Raw genomic sequence first — 19,107 nt, 5'->3', positions numbered from 1 at the left:
TTCGATCGCAATGAAAATCAGTGCATCATCGGAAACAATCTTCTATTGATATTTTTCCGGAATAAGCATTTTGGAGCTGCGGACGAAGTGGCTGCGAAAGCTGTTCGCCACTTGTTCATCAAGTTCCGTTTATGTTATCGCGGATGGATCGAGACATTGATATCCATCGTTTGGACATCGGTGATTTTGTGGGTGCGATTCATTTTGGAGTGCAGACTGATTCATAGAAAACCGTGAACTAATTGATCGTGTATCCGTGATTCGATGCGACAGTGTTGATAATTAAAGAGAAAACAATCTTCGGGTCACGTACGTACGAACGGGTCAACGAACAACCGGAAGCCGCGTCAATTATCGCTGCCCCGCCAGTTCGTTTGACATAATCCTCACCGTTTCGTTGCACGTATAGTCTCTTCGCGGGAAAACAAGTGTTATTATTCGAACTGCGAGTCTCTATGATGAAACATCGTATCACTGTCGATACGATACTCGGTGCCGCGTGTACATTGCATATCACGCGTACCGTGTGCTGTTTCTAGCCGGCCGATAACCAGGGCTTGTTTTTCTTCGAGCGCTGAGTTTTCAGTGTCTCAAGGAGGATATCTTGCCGCAGCTGATCGACAGGGAACAGGTGGAAGACGAGCGTGTTTTTCCGCCGGGAGAGAGAAAAAGACTTTGCTAAACTGTGTTCCGAGTATAGTGCGATTCGTGACGGAGAAGTGCGATCGATCGTGACACGAGCACAGCCGGGTGGGAGTTTCTTTTTGACGCGAAATGCGACGATCGAGCCGCGTCGAGTTTCTATGGCAGAGGATCAATAAAACGCGAAGCTCGACGAACGGTGGCCGATTGAACGCTCCAAAGCGGATGGTAGCCATCGACGGTATGGGATTTTTCACGTTCGCGTGCCGTTGAAAGCTCGAGCAGTTACATCGGTTATCGAACGAGACGCTGCCACGAATGTGCCGACACTGTCACGCAGGAAACATGAAAGGTAAATAGAACGATTTCGTAATGGAGTGATCAGCTCGTATCACCTGGTTTGTCGGCGACGATTTATTTGCGCTTACGATTGTCTATTATCTAGTAGAGTACCTCTTAAATAGCGATGGGATCAAGTTGAATCTGAATCAATTCTGATACAACAAATTTCATTTGAAAATTTTTATTTTATATTTGCTCCATTTAAAAGCAGTATATGCCAATACTTTTTCTATTTAACTTGAAGAAAAATCATCCAGTCAAATATGTTCTATCTCTATTTTTGACCCAAAATTTGTTCACCTTGCTTGGAAAAATATTCAACACAGCTTTGAGGGAATTACAATATTGGCTGATACGATATTCGCTCGAGAGACGAGCGTGTTTGGCGAACCGATAAAGCCTGGCAGTCGTTCGTTCGTTTCCGATGCTCGTTCAGTGGCTCCCACCGTACCTCCTGTCTTATCTTCGGCCGCTTTTTTTTCGTAATTGAAGTCTGTATTTGCATGGCAAACAGCCGAGTCGAGAAAGCGGCCTGGTATCCGGCCTCCTCCGATGTTTCCGACCGTGTTTCGAACTAATTTTACATTATCGACAGATGTGCGCTTGTGCAACGAATATCGTATGCCGTTTGAGAAAAATTTTTCGTGCGTTATTTAAATTGTAATCTGCTCGATGTTTTAAATTTCAAAGGCAATAGTTTGTCAAGCTATTTATGTTCTTCGCTGGATTCACAAGTCGCGGTGGTCGTATTCACGTAAGACGGTGCTATTTTTATCTGGTCTAGGATATACACTGTTCATTTGTATTGATTACTTGCTATCAATTTTCAACAGAATTCTTTTTATTTTTTCTATCCTTGTTAAATTTTGCAAGTATACACTATTTTGAAATTGATCGTGATAATTCAAAAATTTCTGATAATCTCTGAATGGCGTATACTTTGATCCAATCAGATGTCAGTTTGATAAGAGACACGAAACGATCGATTCGACCGAATGATAGCAGGCTTTCATCGATGTTCCCGATACTTTTCGCTTCATTCACGATCGGTCTTGGTGTCGTAGCTCGTTGTAATTCACACTTGGCTCCTCAGTGTACACGTGTCGCTCCACATGCAAATCGATTTACGATAGCGTACTCTTCGTATCGCGTTTTTATCACCCGGAGATGAACGACACGTCGATATCGAGAGCCGATAAACAGTGACCGGGAAGCAAGCTGCACGTGACGTCGAGCACGCAGCAGAAGACACCTCCGGCAGTTATCTGTTCGCCGTTATCAGAATTTTTGCGAGATAGAGCGCAAAGGTGGACCCATGTTAGGGTTTGTATCTGCAAAAATAATATTGAGAACTACTGAGTCAAAAAAAAAAAACGGACTCTTACAAAATACTGGATGTCGTAATCGCGCTGAAAAGTCATGGTTAATTAAATTGCCCATTTTAATAATCATGAAATCATCGTCATCCAAAGAGATCCGACTTCGTCCGCGTGGGTGTAAGTGTATAACGAAGCAGAAGCTTGAAAACAACAAGTTGGCCTTCGTAATGTTGCCTCGTGTTTTCAACATTTCCTACGATCACTCGGCATCTTCGATCGCGTCCTTCCGTATATCGATACATGCAGGTGTGTCGCGGCTCGATCGGTTGTTACGTAAACTCGGATCGAAATTCACGCTGGATAATCGCGATACTTGCACGCGGCCGTGAGAAGACTGCGACGATTCTGTGGGAAACCAGCTACGATTATTGCGGGATTTACGAGCGCCGAATAAGAGCATCCCGCCAATTCCTGCGGTGATTTGAACGCTGTCGCTGGAGACTTCAATGACCAGACAGGAACGTATGGAAATATTGGGGGGCATGGATATTGAATCGATATTTTACAAGAGAATTTTTTCAAACTCGGTATCTTAATTTCGCCATATTCGCATAGATATTCATACTTGATAAATTCCTTTCTCTCAGTGTCCAGTTGCCAGGGAATCGACCTGAAATTTAGTAGAGCAAGGTCGCAAACTCCAATTTCTGACTCACCGCTCGAAAATTCGCGTAGTAGACGTCACGAAACGCGTAAAACAGTGAACGCATCAAAAATCGAGCGTTGATTCACGCATGCAACGCGTGACGCAACGCGATCGGTCGTTCGTTCGTTCATGGTGTTGCAAGCTTATCAGTCTCGTAATGACGAGAAATTATCGAACAATTCATTGTTTCCTATGATTGACACAAGTTCTAGTGTAGCTGGTTTAAAGGTCGCGCGACGAGTTCGTACTCGATGTCAAGGGTCGATCATCGTGGCTGACATCGATATCGACAATTTGTCGAGCGTGTAATCGCACGAACTCCATTGCAATGTTTGATGGATCGATGGTGTATCGTTTGGTGATCTTGATCGATGATTAATGAAGGACAGATTCGAATGGCATATAGTCCTCGAACGAAGAATTAAAACGTGTCGTTTCGTGTAGAAATAATTTTGAAAATTGAAATTCGATTTTTGGGAAAAGTGAAAGAAAACCAAGGAAAAATTCAGGAATAGGCCAATTTCTTTTTCTATCCTTCCTCTTAGTTATGGGAAACCTACATTGCACCCAAGTGTACCTTGACTAAACGCGAGCTAGCATGCGTCTATACGCGACGCGAAATTTTTACACGTTGCAACGTTAACCTTGGAAGATTGCATCACGCCACGAGGACGTTTGTTACCTGCCGTGCAGAATGAATGGGTCCGGAGAACCAGCGCGTGCATTTGATCAAGCGTGAAACAGTTTGGAAAATCCTGTTCTAATGGACTGATCTCGCGGGGACCGTTCAGAATTCCATTACCTTGGAAGATTTACGGGGCATGCGTGTCATTCGTGCGATCCAGGGACGACTTATAGAATTCGTATTTTGGGACGAATTATAAATACCCTTCCACCGAGTGGCGGAACTAATTTTGAGTGACGGATGCCTGATCGAGGCGCGCGTTTAATTTTCGATGGTCTTTGCTTCGAGCGAAATGGACGGGACGAAATGGAGTGCATAATCGAATGATCAGTTCGGTCTATTGATTTAAATCATTTAAGATCCTTTGACCTATATCGAACAATATATTTTTCCAATTCTTTCATTCATCGACGTCACCCACGGAGATACTGAATGGAGTATGAAGTATCAATAAACTTCGTTATATTTGAAAGTAGAAGTTATATAATACGTTTTTGCTTCAAATAACGAAAATGGCCTTCGACCAGGTGAAAGCGACCAAAACACCTTTTGTGTTGGAATCGATACAATTGGAACAATCGATACATAGTTGGAGGCAGAAGGCGTATGTACACTTTTGAAAAACGACCTTTCATGATTTCATTCGACTTTCCGTCTTGTTAATAGTTTGCGAGTTGAGAGACGTGGGTGTTCGTTGGGTGAATGAAATAAGTAAAAATGATATTAATATTAAACGTGACATCGATGGGCGTCGAATCTATGGCTTCGCATATTAAACTGATTCATCATCCGATCGATAGGCAAGCACGTATACCTATTTTCATTAATAATAGTGATAATAATCATTCACGAGGCATCCATTAAAGCATCCATCAATCTTAGAGTCACTTCTTGTACATCAGCCTCCAATCTGCTCCAATTAATCAGACACTGCATTAAACCTTATTCGATTTCCATTGATTTCACTGCGGCATACGTTCATAAAATATTGAGATGCCCTGAATGTCCCACGGTCCTGACGCATCAATCGTTGGCGCCACTCGGTTACCTGATTTATGACCGTGCTATATCCCTTTTCACGAAGCGTGCGCTCAAATTTACCGGGGGTTACGTCGTCGAGTTTGAGTCGTTAGAAACACGCCCCGTGCGGCATTAGTTTCGCACGGTGAGTCAGTAGAGCTGACCGTTGCTCCGGTCGAGGCACCCATAAACATGTCCGGTGCAATGCAGCTGGACAGGCGACACTGCGGTGCGTTGCAACGACCCAAATGCCAAAAGCGGGAGAAGGTATGGCGCGAGTTACTAAATAACAGGTTCTACCCTAACCGCAACACGCCGGCAGCCCTCTCGGTCGCGAGAAACCGACGATCGTCAGGTATTAATATTTATAAATGCCACCTTGAACTGTAATCGCTTCCGTGGGATCTCCTCTGACGGTGCCCCGTTCTGGTTCCGTCGCTTTGTTGGCCACCCTTTGAAACCCATCGACGCTGGAATTTTTAAGAAATTATACAGCCGTGTAATTTAACAAAGTGGCATTTTGCTGCTGAACACAGAGTGCGATGCGATTTCATGACAGAGACACATTGCAAATTAGCACTTACGCTGTATCAATTTAAAGTTTTACAAATTTCAATTCGTAAAATCTTAAATTCCCGGATGGTATTTATGGTAAAAATTGGGTTACTCTCGATTCTCCGAAAAATCCTCACGGTTAATCTGTACTTTTGCGATCATAAATTTCATGCGTTCCCGCAAACTCTCGATTCCCAGCGCGTGTAACCCTTTCGTTCATCGAAGTCGTAGAATTCTTGCGGCGACATGGTTTTTCGAGGTCCTCCAGGCGCATTATTTTCAAGAGTAATCAATATGTAAATAAACGGCTGTTGCTACCGAGCAGTACACGCTCGCCACGTAGCGCAGCTGGACAAGACACGCGGCGTGTGTCGCAACAACCCAGATGCCAAATGCAGAGGAAAGAATGGCGCAAGTTTCTAAATAAAAGGCCGGTGTACCTTAACCGCAGGAATGTTTTGCACGGTGATAAAAAGTTACGAAACTTGCAAACTATTTTTAGCCGATCGGCCGAGTACAACCGTGATTCTCAGTTAACGTTACGGTATCCTCCGGTACCCAGTTTACCTTATCGTATTTTCTTATCAACGGTCTTTCTATCTGGCGTGAAATATTCATTGCTGGAATATTTCACGGTTGTCAGCCCACCGCTTTCGATTTGATGAATGCATTCAGTGGAATTCAGCTTGACCGCAGCAATTAACGGAGACACCGATCCGTAAATTGATTTCTACTGAAAAATTAACGCCCGATAGCCTATAAATAACAGGATAGCTCGCTTCGAAACGATATTGATATTTTAAATACACCTTTTCAATTGATTCGTATAAAAAAACAAAATGAATGAATAATAATCTCAGTGGCTGTACACACAAAAGATTCTAAACAACTGCTGAAAATTCATTCACCGTCTAAACGTACTATAAACCCAGAAGAAAGAACTCTTCAATCATAAACCACCCGGTGTGCAACTGGCCTTGCGGTTCTAAGGTTAACGACGAAACGACCAGCTACCGTTCTCCAGCTGAAACATCAAACCGGAGGCGTCGAAACGAGGCAAACGTTTTGCTCGGTGCAACCAAAGCCGCGATCCTCCGTTGGAAACATGATAATTCCGCGAACGAACACCTCTGTGGCAAGCGACGAAATCGATCGACGATCGCGTGAGAAAATCCGGCTGCTTTCCCGCTTTGACGTGCAACCATCCGCGTCTGCTTATGCACCGGTTTCAGCAAAACAAACGTTCGTGCAGTGGAGGAGAGAACTCGGATGGATCATAACTCAGAGTCGAGCTCTCTGCGATCGAACCGCACTATGAATAGTAGCTAATTGACCCAGTTGAACCCCAGTCGGTCGGCGCAAGCCACGATATAAATACGATACCGATACGACCGGCCGATATAGAGGAGGTCTGATTCTATGGGTAGCCATGCCACGCGGGGGTTCTTGCGTTTTACGCTTTCCGCTTGGAACATCGAAGACGACAAGCTTCGAAATAGGGAGATCAAGTTCGGTATGCTCTCGTAAATCTGAGTCGATTGTAAAAGTCAAATTTTAGGTCAGACTTGTAAGGTCCTTGTTTCTGTTTCATTAAATATAGGTTGATGAAAAGGAATGTTTAGGGTAATTAGATACAAGCATTAGAATTTTCTAATTTCTAATAAAATTCGAGGAACTTAAATATATTTCCAGTGGAATGTTCAGAGTTGATGCCCTCTCTATTTAAAATTCTTTCAATTAATTAAACATGCATTGGGCTAATAAGTTTTAATTTGTACGATAGGTATCCACGAAAGTATTGATAATATATTAAGTGGGTATTTTGATGAGAATTCGAAGCGAGAGTTTGAAGTGAAAGTTAAGAAATAGGGACATGAATAGTGCAGTTTAGTGTATTTAGAAAGTTTGTTAATCGTTTTGACATTTAACAACATTTCGTCAATATTACAATGTAGAAGTTACAATTCGCTTACTAATACTTAGATCTTGAAATAGTACCATGAAAACGTGATCTAAAAAATAAAATGGTAGCAGGAAAATTGAAACACATGGGAGTGAATTGAATTCTGCTGTTTTGTTTGAACAACTTTGTACCTCGATACATGGAATATTCTATTCAAACACGGTCAACTCGTGTTTCTTTTGTTAAAAGTGAAATGGAATCGCAGCTGGAATTAAATTACAAAGTTAACCTGATGACAGAATTGATGGCATGCAGCCGAAGGTGAACATACAGAAATAGAAGCCAAGCATCGCGTGTATAATTGAAGGGTTTTATCGATCACGTTTCTATCTTTAACTATGTTATTTTTTCATCGTTCTAGGATCTATATTCTATATTTATTTTTACCACAATCTTGCATACCTTTGAATACATTTGCAGTTTTACAGAATTATTTAAATTTATTCAATTTTTCTACCTTTCTCTAACCCATAACAGCAAAAGTTTAATTAGTAGAAAAGGCAGTAATTTATTCTGTTATGTCACCAATGATCCCATGGATCTTTCCATAGATTGCGAATAGATAAATGGCAGGGTGCAAGGATCAAGAGATCACGAGATCTAAAGATCTAGGAACACGCACGGACCAAAGCTGTATAGTGGATGTGCAATTCTCATGATAAATCCAGCTCGAGTTACCGGAGATTTATATTGATCATCCTCTCGTTGCGATCTCGATGACCCAGTTTCTCGATCGCACGCGCGCACTCAGAGAATTGATAGTTAATTAAGTTACCATCCTTACAATCCTCTCGAACGCTATAGGTTTAGAAATCTATCGATGATTCACAATATGAACATCGACGTCGAGTTTCAATGATTTTTGAATCGTGAATCCTCCACGAAATCAATGATGTTCATCGATTTTATTTTATTTTAAAGAGAGAGGATGTGCCAACGGGTTCGGCGAAAAATAAGCATCGTTGAGTGATGGATGCTTGTTGAAGAGAGAAAAAAAATTTGCCATTGCGTAAAGTGATTGGGAATCACGATGATACGTATTTTCGAAGGTGTCGGCTTTCGAGGCGCACGATACGTCAGTCAGATCTGGTAAATCGGTGATTAACTTTCGAATATCTTTAATTCGATTTAAAAAGCTACGTTTCGTTCGAATTCGATTAAGATTAAAAAAAATAGAAATTACTTTTTTTACCTTCATGTTGATGTAATATACAATTATATTTATTATATAAGTAGAAAGGTGCTTATCTGGTCCTTAATTACAAAATGCTGAATATTTTCTTTTTTGAAAATAAATAATTTAATGATATTCATTGTTATCCTTGTGGATAGAGAAAGAGATCGATTCGTGTAGTTCGCGACAGTTTATACTTAATGAACGCGTCGGCTCATTATCTGTTTCGCGTATCCACTTTTTGTTCTCCGCGGGCTAGGTTCGCGCGTATAGACACGGTTCCATTAAAGCAGGACAAACGAGGCGCATCGAGGCGCCATTGATCGTAACGAAATCGTAGCCCGATTACTCTTGTTCCGCGATCGATAGATTAACGCTAACGATTGCCGATTACGCTCGCTTCCTGGATGTACTAATTGCCAACGTTCCGCGAGCAAACCCTTGTACACAGCATGCTGTTCGCCTGACGTATCAATTAGCATTCGTGGGACTGGGTTTCACTTACTCGCCGTCGTTATTAGCGTAATCAATAAATATTAACGGGACGGCTCGGATAATTGGAGTTAACAATTTCAGATAATCCTACACCGCTTAAATAAACGTCTATCTCTAATGCGGTATCTAACTGTTCGACTTAAAGGAACTCGTGAGAAAGAGAACGTTAATGTCGACGATAACGTGTTGTATATTCGTGTAACTAAATAAAAAGAAAAGCTTAATTAATAATTATTAATTTAACACTTTGATGCAAGTGTATTTGTAAAATTCTTGAATGTTTACTTTAATTTTTAAATTTTCCCAAATTAATTGTTTCATCTTATTAATTAAAATCCCTCGCATTAATTTAATCCGATTGTTCTTCGCTTTTAATTGAATTTAAACGAGTGCTACCGCGGTCTGGAAAAATAGAGAAACAACACTGGATCCCCGACAATGGGCACGGTGAACGTTTTATGGGCCCATCGAGTTTACGAGGAGATTAATGCCCGCGGGCCCAGTGGACACCGCGCCGGGCCCATTCAGGATCTTCGTTTGTGAGAGTCGATGCACTTACGAGTTCGAAAATCGAGCATCCCTCCGGCTGTCTCGAGGTACAAACGACTCGATCACGATACCTCGGTGTCCCGATTATTTGATTAACGATCCGTGTAAATCATGCCTCGGGGAACTTAGCAAAATTTCATCTCTGTTTAGAACGTAATTCGCCTCCTAATGACGCGATCTGATCGATCGACCATCCTCGAACGGCTAAGATCTCGGTTGCAGCCTCGATTTCGTTGCGAAACGGGGCAAGTTTGTTAACACGTAGTGAGATACTGGCAAATTGATCGTTAAAAGTTGTTGAATAACTTGTTTAGTTACTTATTTTTTTACCGGATGTATTAATTTGACATTTTGATCGATGGTTATACGGATATCTTAAGAAAGTTATTCACTGTGAAAATTGTAGATCAGTTGAAGAATTCTTTGCCATTTTGCGATCTACTGTGTCGTTTTTGAGATACAAGCGATTAATGATCGTACGTTTCATTTCCTGGTCGATACGTTTAACAGTAGATCAAGGAATTTTGTTGAAACGATTTGAAGGATTTTAGAAAGGGTCAAAATGCGTTCAGATTAGAATTTGAAGGGTAAAGTTTTTGATAGATTCATCGTAGAGAAAGTGAACGTCGATCTCAGGGAAGAATCTCCATATTGATGAGTTCATCGAAAGTGGTCCCGGGTTATATGTAAATCAATTTACGTCACGTGGCCAGTGTTATGCAAATAAAGTACAAATCGCGTAGTTTAGTTCCGTGATTATCGCGGGAACCGTGATTACGAAAGGAATCGTCCGTTACCATTAACAGCACAGGACTTTTATAGAGAAAGTACCGTTACCCACCATACGACGTCATAATTCTAATAAAATATAGTGACTAATGTGACAGAGGTAGGAGCCAGGTATACCGGACTTCATTAAAATTCAAACCTAACCGAGCCTGTGTTTTGATCATCCTCTCCAACTTAATTAACGAGCATCCGGATGTTAATTCAGCAACGCCTACGAATCTTCGTTCTGCACGCTATCACTATAAACTAGAAGAATATTTTGCCTTTTTAAACTTCATCTATGTCAGAGAAATTTAAGTGTCTCAACGTTAATAGAAATTAATAATAGAAATCAAATGAATTTGAAAAACATTTGTCATTCTATGTATCACGTATAGCAAGTGTGCGATAGACTTTCTAAAGGATAAAAGATCACGTTGAACCAAATTGAATATGTAAATACCTTATTCCTCGTATAATGCATCGTTGAAAAATTCCAAATGAAAAGTACGAAGGAGAACAGTGCCGGAATTTCTAACAACTAATTTATCAAAGGTACAATCTGATAAAGGGGGTCGTTTCTCATTTTTTCCTCGAAGCACGTCACGTGGAGATCCCGGGCAGAAGCAACAAATTAATGTGTGTCCTACTAGCCAGTAACCCAATTCTTCGTACCGTATGAAATTACATACATTTCCTTAGACCGGTATCAATATTTCAATTTCATAATCATATTCTAACAGTAAAATGTAAATCTAAAAATTTTTCTATCGTCCTTTCAATTTCTTCATAAGAAATGATTGAAGGTAGATAGATGGTCGTGGATCGATCTATGGTGTCGGGTTGAGATCATAGATCCGAGATCTGGTTCAGAAAATCTGGGTCGACGTTGCTTGCGCAAGTCGCGATGGAGGCCACTCGAAGTTTCAACGTGGTATATCCACGATCGCGTATTCACGGTGGCTCGCGATGGAACAAACGGAGACAGAGATGAATGGACGTCTTTGGTTAAGGAAATAAAAAGGAACAACTGTCACCGGTGCCGCGAAGCTGCACGAAATTTCGGGTGAAAGCTGATAAGGGATAAAGTAACGGGCCGAGAGAAATGTATCGATGCCTCGGTTTCGCGAGCGGCTTCCAAGAAAAAGTCGTACAAAGAGTTCCTTTTATGCCGCTGTTTCTCCTGGACAAAGATCCTTCGAGGTGATCCCCTGTTTTAAAGATACGCGTATGTATAGGACGTCGTGTGTTGGAGCAATTGGCAGAATTGAAATTTTAATGAAACTCTATTAATGAGTTGCCAAAAGAGTTCATTTAAGCGAGGAAAATATTTTAAAAATTTTATTGAACTTCAACTAAGAGGAATCTTTTATTTTTGTTACAGATTACAAATTTCCAATAGATGTTTCCAGCGTAACCAATGATCACCCCTTCCTCGAAGCTGATTCCCTGCAGAGTCTATTCAGAAGATTGCACGCCCTTAACCGGTGTGCTAATATGAAAATTGACACTCATCACACTCACAGTACCAGTCACAACAAAAGCGTAAGTAATTTCCATTTTTTTTTCCAAATAATTAGTATTAGTGACATGGTAGAGAATGTATTAACAAATTTGCATTATCTTCCAACCCTTTGAGAAATTAATTATTTTTCTCTTAATGTAGTAACGATTTTTATCATTCTACCTTCAAATTGAATTGGTTATTGAAGTGATAAATATACTTAGGCTATTCTGTTGTCGCTTGTTCGTTCATTTCATGTTTGCTTCATTCTTCTATCCGCTCGAAGGACAGAAAACACTAAACCTACGCGTTTTCTGTATTAAATATAGCTAAAACACGCGATGGGATTAAGAATAAAAATTCTTAATGGTCATTTCTGACGTCATCTACACTCAAGGAGATAGCCTTGAGGGGCCAATTCATTTTGGACGTAGATCAGTGAAAAAAGTATTAAGTTTCAACCTAGTTAATCTGTTCAGAACATGAACACGTCGGAAAGATGATGGGAGTCCCATTAAAAGGAAAGTTACAAAAGATTTAATAACAGAATCTTATAAATCACTAATGTGCTTATTATTATTCTTTTAAGCCGCTTAAATTTTTTCTAAAAATAATTGCATCAAAAAGGATCTTTCTTCATCCCTGAATCCTTTTACGGCGGTCGGATTCCGAGTACTTTTCGGAACTCGTTGCTCGTTTTCAAGTACGACCCTTTTCAAGTCGAGTCGGAGATCCAAAAGAGGATCTCAAAAGACGGAAATACCGGTGTAGATCCGAAATCACAGGGTGGCGACGAGGTATGGGGCGACAAGGGACCACCTCTACCTAAACACTTCTTAGAATCCCACGGTTTACGTGCGCGCTCCTTTCAAGGATCACGTACCTTCGAGAACTTCCGCGGTTCGCCGAGATTATCTGTTTGAACGCGGCTCCGTTCTTCGAGTTTTCGGAAACCAGACACTTTGCTCGACTTCCGAAAGGATTCGTCATCCTTTCCTCGCCAGAGTGTAATCTCCAGATTTTTCAAGGACCACGAGGAATGTCAAATATTTGACACTGATTAAAAGCTGAAAAGGTTCTCCTTAACCTTTATATAGAATTTCCTCGGTGGTGATGAAGTAATTTGAAGCATTGCTTCATTTAACGTGTCCAGTGTAATTTAGTCATTTCGATCGTGTAGTTCGGCCTAATAGCTTGAAAGGTTACGGTAGGTAAAATTGATCCTTTGTGACTTTAAATCCCATCAATCAATGAACCTTTTACTCAGGTGCCTGTTCCAATACACTTTCTCTTTTTGACTGTTAGTAGATATCCGATCGTGTTCTAGTGCTCATAAATAATACAATTCATCTTTTGCGTAATGACGTGTCGATTGATTCGAACGCAAGGTGAAAGGATAATTGAATTCATCTCAGGCAGAAAAAAATTAAGAGCTAAATAATATTATCGAGGCGATAAGTGATATTCGTCTATTAGAAGAATAATATAAAATCTAACAAAATGAAGATCAAGAAGAATCTATTGAATTCTGAATTGAATTGAAAGATTATCTATCGTTTCAGGGTTAATAATGAAAGTCTTAGAAAGTCTATCAAGTTTGAAATGAAATTATAACATTCTACTCTCGGTAATCTTTGTTTTCGTCGTCAGATTATTTCGTGAAAAAAGTACCGACGTCATCTCAGACGTCAGTCGGACGATCCGTCAGGTTTTCATAAATCTGCTCACATTTACGCAACGTCGTCGGCTCTAATTCCTTCTTCAACATTTTCCCGCGAGCCGAGTAAAATTCCAGCTTCGTTGAAACGGTCTTTCGTCATTTGTTCGTCGGCGTTCCATCGAACGACCGAAGGCATATCGTGGCTTTCGTTATCTCGAATCTCTTTCCACGGCAACTAATTGCAGGCTCGAGCCATCGGAATTCAACGAGTTATGACACGTATCCCAACGCGTATGGTCATTGTTATGCACGACCCTCTGTTTCTCTTGCGCTATTCTTACGATTTGCTTGAGGACGAATCTACCGATGGAATAACAACTAACGAGCCTCACGTGACCGGGATAAGAGTGTAGTTAATTATCGTGAGAGGTGATGCCAGGCATGGTGAAACTGCCTCCCTATGTTTACCATGGAATAGAAGTTCACTTTTGTTGATACTTTCTTGAAAAACCTCTTTTTTATTCAACGAAAGTGTGTTCGTAAACTTTCATTTAAAAAAAAAAAAAAAAATCATCTGTCATATAATAGGGGCGGAAGAACAATCGAAGAAATTGAATTAAAAAAAGCCAATTCTTTTATTTAACTTTCAACGAGGGGCACTTTCTTGCTCGCATTGTTTAATGAGACTTCATTGTTGAGGGCATGCATGGCGCTGGCACGAAACTCGTAAAGATCAATCTGTAAGAATTGTCGGTGACTTATTATTTATGGCCGAGCAGGAAGCGTTCCAAAATTGCACAATGAGCATCGGTGACAACGTGGTCGGCTCGCAAATCACGGTTAAAAGCGTTCCCGTGGCGAGCTTGAATCAATTATACGCCCATTCCAAGCCCGTCGATTAAGATCGCGAGGATCAATTCGTGCGATCAGAAGAGAGAAATTACTCGGATCCATTCACGCGACCCCCGTAACAATCGCACAAAGGGAGAGGAACGCAGCTACGATTGAATTCATCGCGACCGATCGTGATTGCTGCTTTTTTATTCGCCCCGACAGAGGATATCGATCTGCGTAATCTTGATCCTCGTGACGGTGCAAAGCAATAGATCGATCCATTCTCCGCTGAGATCTTGGTAAATTGTTTTCACTGCTGATTTTCAGACGCTCAAAATGATAGTCACTCGATAACTCAGCGTAATTACACAATTAATCAAGATAAGTAGGTGTGCACCATTTCCTCGTGCAAAAACACTTTTGGTAAAAGATAAAATTATTTTATTTTCATAAACGAGTGAAAGGATATTTCTTGTACCACGTTTACAAACCATGGAGTCTTTCAAAGGCTTGACAGCTCGGGACTCCAGAAATCTTTATTCTACCATTTCAACAAGAAATAAAATACGTTTTATGGGATTCAAGCCAAGATGATTTCAATCGAAACCATAAAAATCATTGGCGAACGTGTCGCGAAACTGCTCGCAATATTGTATCATTTCGTATGCCAAGCGGTTTAATGCCATAAACGCTGCGAACGTGCTTTCTCTCCATCTAGGGAGGCACGCTCGAAAAATGTCCCCGCGTGTACAGGAGCGCTTTTTTTTCTCCTCTCCTTTCTACGTCGTCCACGCTTTACACAAGCCCGCGACATTTTCTATTTATTAAATACAGGAGAACGCATAACGCAGCGTCCACTCGCTTCCGGTGAGAGCCCCGACACTTGTTGCAGCTGCGCTCGCGTGTCTACGCACGTGTGAGCTGGAGCTAATAGCGAGTAAACGCTCGCCCGTGGACCGTTTATGGGCATGAAAGTCCTCGATCACCGCGAACGCGACGATCTATCGATCTTACCGAGACTTTGAGGAAGAAAATCTTTATTACCTGCCTCGGGTATCTAGCCTTTTTTAAATGTTGAAGGAAGTAACTGACTGCTGCTTCGTGTTTGTTCTTACAGCTGCCTTTTTGTGCGATTAGGGGTTTAGACTGAGGAAATTTAAAATTATGAGATTAATTTCAATTCTAAAAAGGTGGAACTTCGAGTCGTTATGTGAAAAATTAAGGGATGAAAAAATGGCACCTTAATTTTATAAGGTGTCAGGTAGAAAGTGAATAAACTGTAGCCATTTCAGAAATAAGTTTCCGAATATAATTTGTTTCATAAGTATCCCAGATCCACGGTTCCCTTGTTGGAATTAAAAAATATTAAACAACTTTCTAAGATTAATAACGGACCCGAGAAATATCTAGGGCATAAAAAGCCGAAACTCGAGGCGGAACAGAGCAGAATTCCATCAGAATCAATCTCAGCCGTGTAATTAAAAGTTAGCCTTAATTCCTAGAATAATTTTCTGAATGAATCGTAGTTCACCGTGGTCATCAATCTCTTTTTAATATTTTCTACGAACAAGTTTTTCTTCATCTTCTCAGAATTAGAATCCTGATCACGTTATCATTGACAGATCTCCCAAGAGTTTCTTTAAAATTTTATTTTTCATCGAATCGTGGACAGTGTTACGTGCCAGGAGTGTTCAGCATCAACTAATCATCCACTTTCGTAAGAAACGCTCGTTTCGCAGAACGTTTCACGAGAGAGAATCATCAGTGCCAGAGGCTGGTTCCTTTTTTGCTTTCTCAAGGTTTTCGATTCGATGAAGAATCGTTTCACACGTGCACACTTCAGGTCGGCTTTCACTCGATAGGGCTTTCCTCGATCAAGAGTGCAAGGTCGAGACTCGCGTTTCGATTGTCAAAATTAATAGGCGCGGGAAGGATGGAGAAAGTTAGAGATCGGGGATGTTCTCGACTACTTCCGGGAATAGTTCGGATCATCCGCGGTGAAGATAAAAGAGAAAGGATTTGGAAATTAATATTTATGTTGCAACGCTCGAGTGGAGGTGTGTCCGTGCATAATTATGATTTATTCTAGTATGGCATAGTGATTATGAAAATTATACCTTGTAAATTGATAATAAGGATTGTATCTTCTTTGAAATACTATGTAGTACACTCGGGATTGAATTAGGTTTCTTCAGAGAAAATAAATATCGTAAAAAATTTTCGGAATTCTTGCTTCCTCTATATCAACATTTTTTCTAGGAAACCTTGATTTGTAATCACACAAGTAAAATTGCAATTAAATATGAAACTTTGAAATTAAACAGGCGAAAATTCAGACAATCGTTTCGAGAAACTTTCGAAATTGGCAAGCATCGATGAGAGGTGCGATTAAAAGAAAGCAATTCCTTTCGATTCGTTCCAAGGATCGATCCCCGTGTATCATCGAACGAATCTGACCGCCATGAATCACGATAACGCGACTTAACACACTGTGAAATTTTGTTTCGAGGTGAGGACCCAATAAATTAAGTCCCTTTCGCGAGAATCTCATCTGACCCACAAAAAAGCATGTAAAGAGCGTTCCCTTTCAAATTTTATCAGAAAATCGGCGTCTACTTACCTGCCTCCTCGTTTGGGTCACAAGTTTGTCCTCGCACACAGGTGAATAGACGTCGAATTCGAGACTTTCGCCGTCAGAAAGTGCACCTTTCCTTCACAGTTTCATCCCTGTTTCATCCTTAAAGACCGCTCGATTGCAAATTGGAACGAATCAAACTTGTCGATGATAATTAGTGAAAATCGAACAGGAAACGATGACTCGATTCGTGGACGCGTTATCGATTTAACGCATTGCGTGTCCTACTTTTGATCCCCTCTCGAAAGTAATTTAACGGACTATGCGACTTCTGGAAACGCATAAGTGGACCGCAAGGTACATATTGTACGTTCGAAACCTTTAACCCTGCACTTTCCTTCGCCTCCTTTCGCAGGTGGACGGAAGAAATTCGGTTAATTTCGAGTAAAATGAAAGAGAGCATTCGGAACATCCTGTTTTTTTGGAACGGAATTTTTAATATCCTTTTGAACGACAGGTGCGAGGTGCTATTTACTCGAGCTCTTCTCAAGCAACGAAAATGATAATTTCAGTGAATGTAATTATTGAATCAATATCCATCAAGATATTACCTGAGGGTGTACTATATCACATTTTTCACTAAATCCATCACAATTAGTATTTTTGCAATGTCATGCAAGATATTGATTGATAAGATGTTTTAGAGATATTAATAATTACATTTATTAATCAATAACATCCATTAATTGATGAATATTTTGTGAAGGTTTCTGAATTTTTGAGTTTGTTAAGTACAAAATATGTTATAAAATTAACGAATGAAGACATTAATAAAAGCTGTTCGATAGTAAAAGTACTCGCGATGAATGTGCAAAAGAGCAAATAACAATTAAGACGAGAAAGCATCGTGGACGTTTTATTGCTTTCATTCAGCGCACGTAACGCAATAATATGTTCATAAACCTAGTCGCTGTTAAACCCCGTGGAAAAATTCAATTTCACTTTTCAGTGTCTGCAAAGTGGCGAATGCTCGCCGATCTCTCGATACCCAATTAAGAAAACCAGTTCTAATCGCAGCATTCCTTTAAAATCAACTTACTCAATCATATCCAATTAACAAAACTGCAGGATATGCAGGAAGATCGTGGAATAATATCAATTCCCATGTTTCATAATCCACGCCATTCGTATTTACAAAAAAGTTCTTATTTCTATTTTAATACCACTGATATAACACGTGGAATAATATCCAATGTTCATATTGCATAATCCATGATATCGGTGTTTAAAAATGTTCATTCTTTTTAGTACTGTACTTAATGAAGTATAGTTTCCTACATTCGAATTAAGTAACGAATCTTCGTTTTTCATAATCCTTGAATGATGGAGCTAGGTCTTTGAGGGTTGTAGATAAATAATGCAAACACAGTAATAATTAATAATAATCTCAATGAATTTTATTTACTCCAAATACAACAGGTTTTTAGTTCCAAACATCTTTCGTACACTTCTATTACAAATCCACCCCTAATTTACATAATTTAAAAATATAATTTCGCGAGGTTGATTCTATTGCTTCGCAAAGGGTTAATTCTCGAGCTTCGGCGACGGTGGTGGTTGCACGCGTACACCCTCGACGGTCACGAGGAAAATGACGAGTAGAAAGAAGAGGAGGCCACGAGAAACGGTGACAGTCTTGCTGTTTGTGTCGTCGCCACGTAAAAGCTGGAAACTGGTTCGGTACACGCGAGCCCCTGTTGAAAGTCATGACTGGCAGACTGCGCGGCACGGCTGCCAGTTGCACCTGCACCAGCCGCGTTCGATTCGATTGCGCAAATGCACGCCTGCTGCATACTAGAATACCATGAAATTTGCTCCGCTTACGCGGCTCTTCGCCATGAAAACACGCGTTCATCGCGGTTTTTTTTTTTTACGCTTCCAGGGAGGATACAATCATCGCGCCATTGTACAAGTGGTTGCAATTGGTGATTTTTTTTTATTTTCAATAGTAATTTTTGTCTTTAATATTCATATGTAAATTTTTATTACATGCTTGCTATTTTTATAAATGTAAACACTGCATCGCTCCTGGTGGCGAAAGGGTTGAATTTGTGATGCTGCTCGAAGATGGCGCTTCTTCTATTTTGTTTCAAAGGGGACGTTAATTTTTCACGAAATTTGTATGCAAGGTGTTTGTAAGACTCCATTAATCCACGTCGTCGCTAAAGGATTGATACTTAATCAACGTGGTACTTTAAAGTAACTGCTAACCGGACACCTTCTTCTCTGACCTGATGAATATTCATCGATAATTTG

General features: G+C 40.4%; 1 protein-coding gene across 3 annotated transcripts in view; it reads left to right on the top strand.

The window, feature by feature from the left end:
* cv-c (RhoGTPase activating protein) overlaps window positions 1-19,107 on the top strand; it is a 214,253-nt gene that overhangs the window by 179,281 nt on the left and 15,865 nt on the right. For all 3 annotated transcript variants that reach the window (XM_034316566.2, XM_034316567.2, XM_034316564.2), the window contains one exon: window positions 11,603-11,763. In XM_034316566.2, the coding sequence (XP_034172457.1) occupies window positions 11,603-11,763 (161 nt within the window). The remainder of the gene's footprint in view (window positions 1-11,602; window positions 11,764-19,107) is intronic.

Source organism: Osmia lignaria, chromosome 16 (assembly GCF_051020975.1).
Source record: "Osmia lignaria lignaria isolate PbOS001 chromosome 16, iyOsmLign1, whole genome shotgun sequence".
In the NCBI taxonomy this organism is placed as follows: Eukaryota; Metazoa; Arthropoda; class Insecta; order Hymenoptera; family Megachilidae; genus Osmia; species Osmia lignaria.
The sequence above is the reverse complement of the archived record's forward strand: the minus strand, read 5'-3'. Positions and strand labels throughout refer to the sequence as shown.